Source organism: Rattus norvegicus, chromosome 1 (genome assembly GCF_021556685.1).
Source record: "Rattus norvegicus strain SHRSP/BbbUtx chromosome 1, alternate assembly SHRSP_T2T, whole genome shotgun sequence".
NCBI lineage: Eukaryota > Metazoa > Chordata > Mammalia > Rodentia > Muridae > Rattus > Rattus norvegicus.
Window position 1 is genome coordinate 254,957,417 of NC_141534.1, and position 14,442 is coordinate 254,971,858.

General features: G+C 44.9%; 1 protein-coding gene and 1 long non-coding RNA gene across 23 annotated transcripts in view; one reads left to right on the forward strand and one right to left on the reverse strand.

The window, feature by feature from the left end:
* Positions 1-14,442, reverse strand: part of Hpse2 (heparanase 2 (inactive)) — a 705,780-nt gene that overhangs the window by 16,361 nt on the left and 674,977 nt on the right. For 9 of the 22 annotated variants that reach the window (XM_087578435.1, XM_087578476.1, XM_087578514.1 and 6 more), the window contains 2 exon segments: positions 11,875-12,020; positions 5,482-5,628 (listed from right to left, as the gene is read on the reverse strand). In XM_087578435.1, the coding sequence (XP_087434561.1) occupies positions 5,482-5,628; positions 11,875-12,020 (293 nt within the window). 22 annotated transcript variants of the gene reach the window in all.
* Positions 3,384-13,821, forward strand: LOC147997120 (uncharacterized). The gene is made up of 2 exons (XR_015653396.1): positions 3,384-3,909; positions 13,189-13,821. It is a non-coding gene; the product is annotated as an uncharacterized LOC147997120 (long non-coding RNA).

Sequence of the window (14,442 nt, forward strand, 5' to 3'; positions counted from 1 at the left end):
ATTTTAAAAGTCTCAGTGCCTGGGAGTTAACTCGAGTCTTCAGAACCTTTTTGTTTGTCTGGCATCAATGACACATTCCTATCAACATGCAGTTAGAGATCACTGCAATTCTTTGACATAAGATTTAATGAGAATGAAATCAAAGATAAAGTTCTGTCCAAGAGAGTTGGAAAGAGAAACAGCAGTTTGAGGACAAAGAAGAAAAATGTTAATTTCTTCCAAGGCTGGCAAGACGTGTGGTTCCTAAGGGCCTTGAGATGCCCCAGCTTCAGCTGTGTCGCTGCTGAAGAAGCAGACACAGGGCTGAGGTTTAAACAGAGCTGAGGTTTAAGCATCAATGTCACCCATGACCCTCAAGGCAGACTCTGCACCTCACTGTGGAACTGGCTCCAGGCTGCTTCCTCGGGGACTTATTTCTAATAACAGAGGTAAGATTTTTGAAGGCAAGGACCTTAGAGTTCTCTCTTTCCAACCTCGCCACCAAAACTTCCACACTACAGAGCTCTTGAAGGCCTGGTGTTTATACATTCAAGAAAGTCAAGGTCATGTACACTGTACTGTGGCCAGACAGGAAGTGACTACCACCATTATTGAAAGGGGCTGGAATCAAGTAGCCCTATGCAGAGGCCTCTTTAACTATTAATTCTAGACAGAGTTTAAGATGGACGAACCCAGAAAGTCTCATGACATTCCAGTTATTTGGTGGTACCTTTGTCCTCTGTAATTATGGTGGCTCACTGCTGGACTGTGGGGACACTGCTGAAGGCTGGCTGTGAGTGGGGACTTGAAATGTTGTCAGGTGCTTCCTTGCTTCATCATTTCTAGTTGCGCAATTCTTGGGTGAACAAGGCAGTGCTCCAAGATTCAGTTTCTCTACCCTAAAGTGGGAGGTCCACCCTTCATGGTGTTGTCCCAAAGGTTATATAAGGTAATGGCTACCATAGCTATTACAGCAAGCCTGAGTATTAGCATCAAATTAAATGTTCAGACAGACTGAATTGTGGCCAGTAAACGCGGAACAGCCTCTGGTTTATGTGGCTTAACACAGACTCTAAATGAGGGCAGGGGACAAACAAGATTCCCTCCAAATGTCACTAAGCCCAGAACTCTTAGCAGACACTGGTTCCCTGAGGTCTGTGAGAATGACTAATCAGATGAAAGACATCCCTTCTTTTCTAATTTTTATATTACACCCCCTCTAAATGGAATTGAAGGAGAGAGAGAGAGAGAGAGAGAGAGAGAGAGAGAGAGAGAGAGAGAGAGAGGATCACAAGTACACCTGGGATCTGTCCTTACACTTGTCTGGCTCCCTTGGTAAGCAGCACTCTCACTTTCAGACACTAGTTGGCATCTCTTGTCCAGATGTTGCTTATGTTTGCTGAAAGACCTTGGAGACATTTATGCCCAGACAGAACTGACTCCCTCCCGATGAATATTTCTTCATCTGTGGTCACAGTAGACCAGGAGAAGACGCTTCTGTAGATGGTGGAACTGCGCTAGAAGAGGCACTCCTCCTGTCCTCTGATGTATTCAGAAATAGCCCATCTCCCTTAAAGCTGAGCCTGAGCCCACAGAAGACCCACAGCTGGGGATTTTCCGAGAGAAACCAGCTATTGTTCCCTACCCCGACCCCAAGAACAGCCTCTGTGTGTGGTCCTTTAGTGGTTTGAAGAAGTTACGTGGCTGGTGACCATTGAGAAGGCAAGCTCTGGGAGTGTAGAGGACACAGGACTAAAAAGAATGGTTGGTAGGCATGAACAGTGTGATGGGGTCAGTCCTCCCTCGCCCAGTCTTCCTGAGGCAGTAATGTCTGGATGCTACCCGCCTCACCCACAGCTCTTCTCCCTAGGATACCCATGTTGGCCTCCACCAGGTGGGACCAGGTGAATCCGAAGTGAAATTTATCTCTTTTAAACTCAACCCCTTGTATCTCTGCCATTTTGAAGGGTTATAGGCCAAGATTGCCAAGTTTTGCTTGGCAGCAAAAGTCCTAAGCCTCCTTCTGTTGTCCCAACCAATTCTCCCATTTCTGTCAACCCATCTGTGATGGGTATGCATTCCAGATGCAGGGTATTCTTGGCTTGAACAAAGGACATTTTCTAAAATGCCAACCTTGTAGGGCAAAGAGTCCTGGCCTCTTGTATGGTTCCTAGAATGATTTCTACAGCCACTTAAATAAAGAACTGAGATGGGTGGGGGTGTCGGTACTGACTAACCACCGACACAGGGGCCGGTGAACTCTGATGCCAAGGTGATGTCTGAGCAGCAGTTTCCTGAGCACTTCCCACGAGAGGGCTGGCACTCCCTCACATGCCGCTCACACAGTGACATCCTCCCAGAGACTTCAGATCTTCCCACCTTGATGGCAACTCTGAGAGGAAAACCACCCCATGGTCTTAACAGAAACACTTTCTGGCATCCTCCTTGTATAGACCTAACTGCTGGTTTGAAAGTGACTTGTTTGTGTCAGATCCTTTTCTGGCTGCTCTAGGAGCAGTCACATAGCCTTTGCCCCAAGAACCTTTGGGGCTCTTCTGGGTTAATGCGGCTTTAGGCCGTAGCACAGAATTAGCAGATATAGAACAGAGCCAGGCCCGAGAGGCTTATAAAAGAAAGAAGAGAGACACCAACGACTGAAATCACTTCCTAGCGTTTCCTTTTATCTTTTCCGAGCAGTTTGCTTTGCTGACACCACCGAGTGCTTCCTTGGAGACCCCCAGCTGGACTCGCTGAGAGCTCTTGCTCTGTAGCAGAAACTGAGACTAGATGAGGTACAGTCTACTCAAGCGTCTGACAGTCCCTGCCTAGCCACTCTGAGGCCAAGATGGCACAGCCCAGAGTCAGAGCCTCCAGGGTCTGGGGTAGAAGAGATGATAAATTATTACCACTTTGTAGGAAAGGAACAGACCAAAATGTGACTTTAAGGTCTGAAGTTATGCTGGGTACGAGTGACAGATCAGACGGAATCAGGAGCGCTTCCCAATTTTCCTAAGGCTGTGACCCTTCAATACAACTGTGCTTCACATCTCACATGCTGTGGTGACCTCTAATCATAAAGTTATTTTTGTTGCTACTTCATAAGTGTAATTTTGCTACTGTTATGAATCATAATGTAAATTTTTTTGGACATAGGTGTTGCCAAAGAGGTTGGGATCTACAGGTTGAAAACCACTGTTCTAAACCATCTTAATATCAAAATACAATTATCTGTATACATATGATATACATAATAATAGTACCAACATATAAAGTAAAATGTAACTACCTTACAACTGTGTCTAGATTTGTATTTATAGATACATGCACTCATGCTTTATAGCCAGAGAAGGCTTTGTTCCACGAGTGTCCTCTAATTTGATCTCACTCTCTCTTTTTTTTTACAGATAAGAAACCAAGAGCGAATCACATGGATGAATGTCTGCTTCTGCAAGCCTTCTGGTCTCCTCTGATCTCAGCATTTTACCAAGTTCTCTTCAGGATCCCTGTGGAATGGAATTGCTTTGCCGCGCCCTCCTCCTATACAGTCTGAACAAAACTGTGACACAGCTCCCTACGAGTCTGCTGACTCAGTGAAGAGCAGGGTGGCAAAGTGTATCACAGCCAGAGAGTCAGCTACGTCAGGTACCCTAAGGACAAGGCTGTGGAGGCATGGCCTTCGTGCTGGGGTAAACAGGGAGGGAACTATGCCCTTGGTTGCTGGGGAAAGAGGTTCATTCAAAGATACTGCCCTCTTACCATCACCCACGCTGGTCACCTTGGTTTGGTTTTTATGCTGGTCTCGGTATGCCTTATATAAAACCACAAAGAAGTATGGTTTCACACACACAGAAGTATGAAGAAGCTCACTCTTAGGCACAACAGTGATTCCCTCTTCCACAACAGCTGAGCGGAGGATGCAGAAGGCAATGGGTAGGTACTTACTCAGTATTCATGGTGCATCTGTGCGCCTGACATGATCACCTCACTTACTGTGTCCCACTTGAGAGGAAACTGAGGCTCAGAGAGGTTATAGAATAGAACTTCTCTCCTATAGAGTAAGGCTTGATATCTTGACCTACTGGGCAAAAAGCATTAAGCTAAGTATACGTTTTCTTCTTGACACTGGCCAGGCTCAGCTCTCAAGCTCTTTGGTTTCAGGGACTCTAAACTGACACAGTCAAGCACTGCCGGGAGTTAGCTTTTTATATATGCTAGGAATATCTTTGCAGATCATTACTGAATACTAGCAAGAGGTTTATCTGCACTTATGGTCCTAAGAAAATCAGAACCAGAATGAGAATTTAGGGCTACAAAGGACCATACCGAATACAGAGCAACACTTGAGTGCTCTGTTTCAGGGCTTGAGGCCGAGACTAGCAGATTCAGGATTTACCTAGGTTGTATAATCATTCTGTGGCAAATCTCAGGCCAACACTGGGTGTCCTGCTTAGGATGAAGGATGAGAATTCAGCATGCCAGTCATGAACCACAGGACTATAGATGGACAAGAGTTTCACAGGTCTTGAGGATGGAGGCAGGATTCAAAAAAGGAGAAGTAAAAGCTATGGATATGCAGTGGACAGAAAGAACCAGGAGGTGAAAATACAGATCTGGGGTGGGCTAAAGAGATTCAGTAAGTGACTTCCCAGACTGTTTGTTCCATTGCACATACAGTTGGAAGCCAAATGCAAGCCACCAAGGTCGCAGTGAAGCACTGACCAATTATAGCACAAATATTTGTGGGCAGCTGTGGGAGTGCGAGCCACCTGCTCCAAGTTTACAGCTTTGTTAAACTTGGTAAACATGGAAAATGCACTGGGAACGCCCCTGCTCTGCACAGCATGGGAAGGCCTGTTCTCAGAGGCCTTGCTTGGGGACTGGTGTGTCTGCCCTTGGCCAGGCTCTTCTTAGTCTGGTTCAGTGCTGCCTTCTGCTGGGACGTCAGTGTTGCCAGTCTCCAGGAGAGAACGAGGGAGGTTGTTTGAAAGGCCACAGGGGTCCCAGAATATAGTGCCTCATCCTTTTGTCCAGATAGATAAAACAGATTTGGCAGTGATGTGCCAAAGTTACATAGTTAAGGGCCAAAATGACTCTTGATCTCTGAACTCTGGTCCTTTCTCTAGGGCTTCTTTCTCCACCTTGGGCTTTGGAGATAATGCTGAAAGGGGAGTCATAACGTTTCACAACATTAGAGGTGGGAGAGACATGGCTTCTGTATGTGACAATATGGCAGAATGAAGAACTGATGTGCTCAAATGCCAGTATTTTGTCTACTGTTTGACTTTGCAGTTAAATGTGAACATGGGGACGGACAGGGACCTGCCCAGAGATTTCCCCAAGAGGATCTGAAACCCCTCTTTAGACTGCTTATTCCACTCTACTTCCTTAATCTCCAGTGAACGAGTAGCAACCATGTTGCTTTCAATAAAAAGGGCGACTCTTGCTTCCTTCTCACTCAGCTCCTGCCCACATGGTCCTAAGCTAAGTCAGCATGGCACTTACTTGGACTTTAGGCCTTCCTGCCCATAGGGCTGCAGCAGATACTGGTGCACGAGCTTGTCCCTGAGAGTCCCAGCCAGTTTGATTTTCTTTCTTGATCGATGTAGGTTGATGATGAAAAGTGTGATAGAGCCACGGACATAGTTGTGGCTGAGTTCAAGAAAGAGAGAGAGAGAAGCGGGAGAAGACGAGACAAAGTGGTCAGTTAGATGCTCCTAGGTAACTTACAGGCTGCACAAAACAGGACTACCCCAGAAGGGTGCCTTCATCTTATGAATCATCCTAAGAGACCTTCAAGACGGGGAAGCCTGGTTATTGCATATATATTTGTGTGTGTATATATGTGTATAGTGTGTGTATGTGCGTGTATATTTACGTATGTGTATGCATGTATGTGTATGTATTGCATATGTGTGTATGTGCGTGTCATGTGTGTGTATGTGTGTGTGTAGTATGTGTATGTGTGTGTATGTTAACATATTATGACTGCCAAAAAAGAACTAAACCACAGAAAAGTAAAATGAAACAAACAAGTAAAAGAAAATTCCCCATAGTAATATAATCCATTTTGGTTAACATTCAGCATTTTTAGATCTTAGTTTGAGAATGATCTATAAAGCATTTTGACTCTAGGATCAAACCAGCTACATAGAGCTCTTTGGCTAGTGTATACATGGTCCTGTGTGGTTCTCCCTTATGCAGGAATGCTGAATTTCCAATCATAGAGTACAGCACTATTTATTTAGCCAGTCCACCACTTTTATGGATTTGTGTTGTTTTCAATTTTTTTGGCATTATAAATTATGTCTCAAAAGCCTTAATTTCACATACACTTTTTGTGTATCATGATTACTTTTGGTGGTAAAATTCTTAGACACTGGACTCACTGGGTCAAGCTGTGTGTGTACATTGTATGATTCCTCCTCAGATCTCCATTCTTTCCTACGGTGTTCCTCCCTATGAAGAGAGTTTAGATCCTCATGCTCTTGTTATCCAGAGTGATGGGCACACGGACCGCTTTGTCTCGGGTGGGGTCTAGTGTGTAGTGGACATGTCAGACCTGGGCAGATGCTGCGGAACTGTGGTGTGATGGCAGGCTTGCTCCTTCTGCTAGGGGAGGAACGGAAGCATCTTGTTTAGTTTTTTACTTTTGCAGACATGATCTCTTGCTATGTAGTCCAGACTGCCTTTGAATTGTGAGCATCTTGCCTCAGTGTCCTCTGGGCTAGGATTATAGACACACCCAGCATTCTCAGCTTGATGATACTTGTCACAAAGGCCTGAGTGCTAAAGTGAGGATGTGAAGCAGGGCCCCAGGGAGCCATGGTGGACAAGAAGTGTGAACAACAAACATCTTCTTACTGGAAGCCATTTAGGTTTGGGCGCTCTTAAAAAGATTGTTTTTGGTCCTGGGGCTCAAACTCAGATAATAACTATGGATAGCAAATGTCTTTATTTACTGAGGCATCCTAATGGTCTTGTTCTTTCATTTGCCCAGTCGCCATTTTAGATGAGAGCAGAGTGTTTGACCTGGGGAGAACATTTGTCGCATGCAAGGAGAACCTTTCGGTGTCAGCAAAGCTACAATCATTTCCCTCTCTGTAGGAAAAAGACCTTGTTTCTAAGAGGTCCCGTGGGGCCCCATCTGGATGGGTTAATGAGAGGAAATAGAAAAAATGACCCAGCCCAGCCTTCAAAAGAGGAGTTCAGAGAAATTCTAAGACAACTTTGCCCAGAGGAAAACGCTGCTTGCAGAAATGGAACCCTGGATTTCTAGGTCACTAGCCTTTGTTCTTACAGAGTGAGAGTTGTGCGGCCCAGGGCGGGCTGGTAGGGTAACGCAGGAGTTTTAAAGTACAGGTTTTAGGGTTCCCTTCATTTGGGCTTGAGGCCTGGGAATCTGTATTAAGATCTTGCCAAGATATCTGGCTGATGAGTTGGGTTTGGGAACTACAATCTCAGACCCAAACTCTGAGGTTATGAGAAGGACTCTCAGAGTATCCTCCTGGCTATGCCTCAGCTGCTTTCCCCTTACATCTGTAGGAAGGTGCATTGCTGAGTTCAGGCTTCTTGGAGGTCTGCACTTGTGTTCTGATAAACACTTGTGTTCTGATGTCTCCCCGTGCAGCCCTTCTTCCTCCGATCTAGTCTAATCCCCTGCAGCATGTAAATGAGTTTTGAATCAAATGATTCAGAAGACAATGCCAATTGATTTGAGCAGGCTTGAGTTCTGGGGAAGGAAGCTGGCAGCTTGCGCTGGCAGTGACTGTCACAGAAGGATATCAGCTCATTTCTATAGGTGGGATTTCAGCTTAGCTGAGCCATGTACAAAACAGACGAAGACATCGTTAACTATAGGTACTGTGGGCTTCAGAGTGTGAGCAAAATAGGCATGGGTGGGTATCAATCCAGCCAGACCACAGTAAGCCCTTTTGCAAGCTGCTATTAAACAATCATTTTAAAGGCCGGTCGTGGAGGAGGAGAAAAGCACGTGCTTGCATTTATGAGTTTCTCCTTGGCAGGCTGGGGCAGAATGTGCCCTTGGAGACTGCAGGAAGAAGGGTGGGATGTGAAGAACTGGTGGCTTGGAGGGAGACCTGAAACTCAGCATTGCTGTAGGGAACACTGTCTTTCCAAGCTGTTTGGCAGTGGTTTGATTTCTACGTACATAGTTCTCCTGGGAGAGACAAACCAGCACAGCCCAGGGACCTAATTGAACAGGTTCTCAAAGAGCTCAAGGACCTCATAGGTAGGAACTGCTAATGAAGACTGCCCTAACCATACACCGTTCTACTTGGTTGATGGGCAAGGGAAAGAAACAGGCCTTTTGGTTACAAAGACACAGTCTAGAGAAGGGGTTCCCACATAAACCTAGAGAACTGTGATGAGAAATCAGATTCCAGAAGAATGCATAGACTCTGTCCACAGAAACCAATCCTGGAGGAGTGTGCAGTCTGTTAGGAATGAGGTTGGAGGCTTGGTCAGTTTGCCATTTTTAATGCCTGATGTCAAGTTCTGGTGGCCTTTGGTTATCTTAGCAAATGTCCCTTTCTGGAGAGAAGCTTTTTCGGCAGAATGTCTATGCTGCTCTTCGTCTCACTTGTGGTGAGACATTTTCGCCAGCAGCCAAACCGTGTATCTGGAGTTCATCTCTTCTGGCTGTTCTTTTCCTGCCTGACATCTCCTCTTTGTTGCCATGGGAGGAGGAGGAGGAGGAAGTGAGTCAGAGGTGGGATGTTGGAATGGGAAGATCCTGGATATAGGAGGTGGGAGATGTCAGATGGGAGGTGTGTCTTGAGTTCCAGACAGAAAACAGTCATGTTCTAGAAACCTCTCCAGTGAAGCGGGAAGTCTGGGGAAAGGAAGGGGGATGATGCGCTTCAGTCATTGATCATTCCCAGCTAAGTTAATGAGCTTGAGAATGTAGTTGGTCCATTGTCTCCAAATCTAATTCAAAGGTTTTGGGTTTGGTAAAAGTCAGGCCCTGTTTTGCCAAACATTTTTCCCCTTAATTTCAAAGCCCCTGTGTATTTTAAGGGAAATTTAATCCACATGTTTCTGATTCATTTACACGTAACTCATCAAAATATTGTTTTGTAAGAGTCATTTGATGTCCAAGAAACCTCAGGAACCTTTTTTATGAGCTTTTAAAAAAACTTTTTCTGAAAAACAGGAAGTCGTGTTTTGCCAATAATAAACGAAATTGAGCCCCAAAAGGCTCAATTTTGCTTTAACATCCACTAGGTTTCAGTTGGTTCTGGTGTGGCTGAGGACCTCAGCTCCACCCCAGAAACATACATAGGCTCAGCAGAATGGCCATAAAACAGCTTCTCTGTCAACACTTGACTGCAGGGATGGAAGGTCGGCCCGCACCATATAACTGGTTACCTTCAGACGGGCACAGAGGCTGGGGTTGGTGTGAGGACCCGACTTCTAAATCAGTTCTAGGGGATCAGGCTCTGTGAGATTGGAAAGGATCCATAGTTCATGAGAGACATGAAGGTGTCCAGTAGGTGACAAGTGACTATCAGGGAGATATAAAAGGGATGTCTATGCTCTGTGGGACACGAGGCCGAATGATCTCTAAGAACCTTCTTTAAATGGAAAGCTGTGCAACAAGAATGCTGTCACTGACGTAGGGGAAGCCACAGAGCATGCAGATGCTGCCACTGACATCGGGGAAGCCACAGAGCCTCAAAAGGTTATGGGAGATCAAGCAGACAAGCTCCTGTTTTAATCTAGGATAATTATTTCAGACTGTTGGTCAAGGTTGATTAGTATGAATCTAAGATTGTGAGATGATTCTGTAGTTTTGGCCTTGAATAAATTTAAGTGCATCAGCCAATAGTGTTGCTCCTAACTGGTGAGGTTGTGAGACAAGACAGGATACATGGTTTCTCAGAGTGGGGAGCAGGTGTTTCTCTTATCTTTGTGCCTAGCTATCTGGACACCTGACACTTTTTGCAAGGAGGAGACCTTGCAAAATTATCCATTCCTTACATATTTGAAGGGTGAAAAAGACCTTTAACCTGGTTCTTATCCTTATTGTAGTAGTGTATGAAAGTCTTCTTTCTTTTAATGAGGAGAACGCAAGGCTATTTTGATAGAAACTTGGTGAAACTCCTTTCAAGAGGTTCTGATTGGCTTCCCATAGAAGTGGGGGAGTAGTTGGGGTAGGGAGGGATTGTTGGAGGTCTTAGGATGGTGAATGGTAGAATTCCAGACTGTTTTATTATGCTCCTTCCTCTGGCTGATGTGATAGGTAAGAATTATAACTACAGACCCCCAGGAGCACCATGTTTCCTGTACACATCGGGCACTTATGAGACCTTTTTCATGCCCGTTGATGTGCTACACACAAAGAATATAAATAGCATCATTGGCCCCAAGTTCAAGGTACCATTAGGCTGTAGGCGAGACCTTCTCAGGAGAGTGTCCACGGACACTAGTGTCAGCCCTGAGATGGGCCTCCATGGGGAACCCAGTGAGGACATACAGATCCTTCTCAGCACATATAGGTATTCCTGTCTTATTCCTGGAAACAGACTACTATTACAAAGGCCACAGACTGGTGTGTTTTCCAATAGGGACAGAAGGTGCCAAGAGCAATTTTTCTCTCCTGAGGCTGGGGGTCCACCTTTTGGGTGGTTGCCTCAGGGCCTGCCATAGACAGGAGTACAATGTTGCCTTGTGTGATGATCAGATAATTCCAGGCAAGACCATAAAGCAGTCAGTCACTGTCAGGTAAGGGAAGAGCTTCCTGCTGAGCAAATGGGATGTTGAAAGCTCCTGGCCTGTCCCCAAGACAGCGTTCCCTCCCCTACAATAGGCACTTGTATCTACAGGGAGGACAACAGCCCCTGGCGCCCACCTCTGCTTACAGTGAGTCTTTGAAAGCATCTTATCATGAGGAATGAACAGGCTTGGCTTCTGTCTCATCAAGGCCGGAGAAGGAACATATGGTGTAATCTGACCAGAGCAGCTCTTTGTGCTTCCCTCCCCTTGATCAGCCCTGATAGGCCCTGGATGGGGTCCGACAGGAGCCAGGAGGCAGTCCCTGCCCCCAGGTTTTCTCTGCAGTAAGAGAAAGAAGTCTTCCCAGAGTAGCTAACCTCCTCTGCCTTCAACAGGAAGTGATGTAAGACACACTTGACCAGTGGGTCTTTGCTTTAGATCCAGTTTTAAAAATTTCCCCTAGGGTCTGAATGTTTTAAATTTATAAAGAAAACCTGTTTGCCAAACATTTCTAGTAATTAACTTGCTGTTTTAAAGAGAACTGTGATAACACTCAGTACTTCAGGTCAGAAGGAGAAGGATAAGCTCACAGTACCACACTGGGTTATGATGTTTCCCTCAGACAAAGTCTACATTCCACAGCCCTTGAACACTTAACATAGCCAATGTTTCTGACATACGGAAAGTGTCCCTGAAGCTAGCGTGCTTCGTCTTGGGGACTCCTTTCCAGATGCCTAGTGGGACACCAACCAGTCTAGGCCGGATGCCCTGGTGTCACATAGATACAGCCACTTGTCTTCTTAAGCTCTGTGGTGGGTCAGCGCGTCAGGCTCGGCCTCTTGTCTTGGCTCAGGTTACACACACAAAATCTTTGTGGGCATTGTATCAGCTGGCACAGCCAACGTGCTTAGTAACCATTTGTTGCTTGAGGAAGAGACTGAACAAACAGCATTTCATGAACCCTTCCGGAGTAAATCCTAGAGATGAAAGGCTCACTGGACAAAAAGCTATCAGTCCTCTGCAACCTGCAGAGAGAATGGTGACCACAGAGGCGGTATTCAATTAAGACCAAGTGAACAAAGGTGGACCTTGAAGTACCCCGGCTTTCTAAGAGGGGCATCTATTGGGTGACCTGCTCCCACTGTTTGTGTGAAGACTTACTTGTGGTGGTTTGTACAGTGAGCATAGATCCTTAGTTTGTCTCGGATGACTCTTCCTGGCCGAGGCTTCCGCTGGAGCCCAGCTACATGCACTGCCAGGACTTTGGGGCCAATCAGACGCTTGTAAAGAAGAGAAAGCCAATAGTCCTGAAGGGAAAAGAGAGGTGGAGAGTCAGGGAGACAACACACATTCAGGTGTGCTGAGAAAACATGACAAAACAGGTCAGAAACTACTTCCTGCCAGGAGTAGAGTATGGCCACCCTCCTGAGGAGCTGGCTGCAGGCTGATGATGGAGGGAAACCTTCCAAACACAACCTTTCCACTGACTAAGTGGGGAAGAGTTAACAAAGTGGACTCAGAGCAGAATATGAACAAATGAATCAAGTTCTTCACAAACGAAATAACCAATTGGGGCGAGGAGTTTATGTCCTCAAACCTACTTCCTGTGGCTTCATTTTCATGCTTGTTTGTGGTTCCTGTGAAGTTGGAGAGTGGGGATTTCTAATCCTTAGGATGTCACTGATGTAAGAATATAAAGTATCATTTTCCAAGTACTGCTCCTGAGGAGTGCTACAGAGACAAGGGAGACAAAACTTCTCCAGTAGGAGCCCATGCTGAGGGCTCCACTCTACAGCCAGAAAAACAAACAGAATAAAGTTTGCACAGAGTTCTAATTCATGGTTATTTTCAATATTCGATGATAAAAAGAATGTTCCTAAAGAGAATTTATAACCAGTTAATAAATATCCACTCTGTAGCCAACATGTGTCTGAGCTTACAAAAGTCTGCATACCACCATCCTAATCTATGGTTGTATTTGCTGTTACCACATCTTGTGTTTTATTTGATTCAACATATAACTGACATTTGAGCTGTGTATATTCTTAATGTTTTGACTGCTGGTTTATGAACTCAGTGTTTATAACCCGTCCATGTAAGACTCACTACATCAGGTGGTCTTCACTGTGTTCATCTGTCCAGGCAGAAGGCTCTTGGGTGTGTGTGTGTGTGTGTGTGTGTGTGTGTGTTTAAACTGTGTGATCATTTATAACACCAGTGGCCTAAAGATATCTAGTAAATTTTATAAATCAGAACGAATATCTGAAAGAACCTTTGTCACCAGAATAGGTCCACATCTGCTCTGACAGCTTGAAGGCTGCCCAATTGTTTAACTTAATTATTTTTAAGTGGCCTTAAGTGGTTGAGAGAGAACCTGTAGAGACCATATTCAGTAGATAGGCATGGCCCCCAGTTGAGGGATGGGGACACCCACCTACCTCAAAAATATTAATACAAAATTCCTCCTGTCGAAAGGATATGCAGGACAAAGAGTGGAGCAAATACTGAAGCAAAGGTCATCCAGAGACTGCCCCACCTAGAGATCCATCCCATCTGCAAACACCAAACCCAGACACTACTGCTGATGCCAAGAAGAGCTTACTGACAGGAGCCTGGTATAGCTGTTACCTGAGAGGCACTGCCAGAGCATAGGAACCCTGATGGGGAAGTTAGGGAAAGGACTGAAGGAGCTGAAGGGGTTTGCAACCTCATAGGAAGAACAACAATATCAACCAACCAGAGTCCCCAATGCTCCCAGGGACTAAACCTCCAATCAAACAGTACACAGGAGGTACCCATGGCTCCAGCTGGATATGCAGCAGAGGATGGCCTTATCTAGCATCATTGGGAGGTGAGTCCCTTGGTCCTGTGGAGGCTTGATGACTCAGGATAGGGGAACACTAGGCTGAGTGGGTGGGCAGGTGGGGGAGTACCTCATAGAGGCAGTGGGAGGGAGGAGGGGATAGGGGCCTCGTGGAATGGAAACTGAGAAGGGGGATAATGTTTGAAATGTAAATAAATAAAATAACCAAGAAAAAAAGAAAAAATGTCTCCTAGTACTTAAAATGTAAATGTTTGAAAAATTTTAATTACATCAATAATTTTTAATTTCTTTAGTTTACTCTTACTTGATTATAATTTTTGTGTGTTTTATTCATGGCCTATCATGTTCCAATAGGATATTTGTTTCCTATCTGATTTATAGCATGTTTAATAAACTACAAATTGTCTACAATAGATTGGTATTATATAATCTCCTGGTTGGAGATGTTTTCTATTTTATATATATGAAATTGGGCTCAGAAAGTTCAAAAGTACATGTGTGATCACAAAATTGGTCAGTGGTAGCCCACAAAAAAATAGGGGTATATTTTCCTCCAACACTGGTGCAACACTTTGCTGAGTCTGAGAAATAGGAAGTTACATGTTACATCGTTGAAGGTACAAGGGAGCTTACTGGCAAACCCTGTGCTACACAGACTCTGGAAGTAACCCCTCATTTTAGTATAGAGAGAGCCTGTGATGTAACTTATGATTCTTACAGTCCAGAGCATCCAGAATAAAAGGCACAAGTACAACAACTGTTTTTCCAATTCCAATCCAATTTGTTCCTTTTAAAAAAAATTACTCTTCATTCCAACATCTTATTACAAACACTTCGTTTTTGATTTAGAAAATCTGAAAAAGCTAAATAGGTTTGCTCTCAATTTTGCATTTTGGCATGGTTAT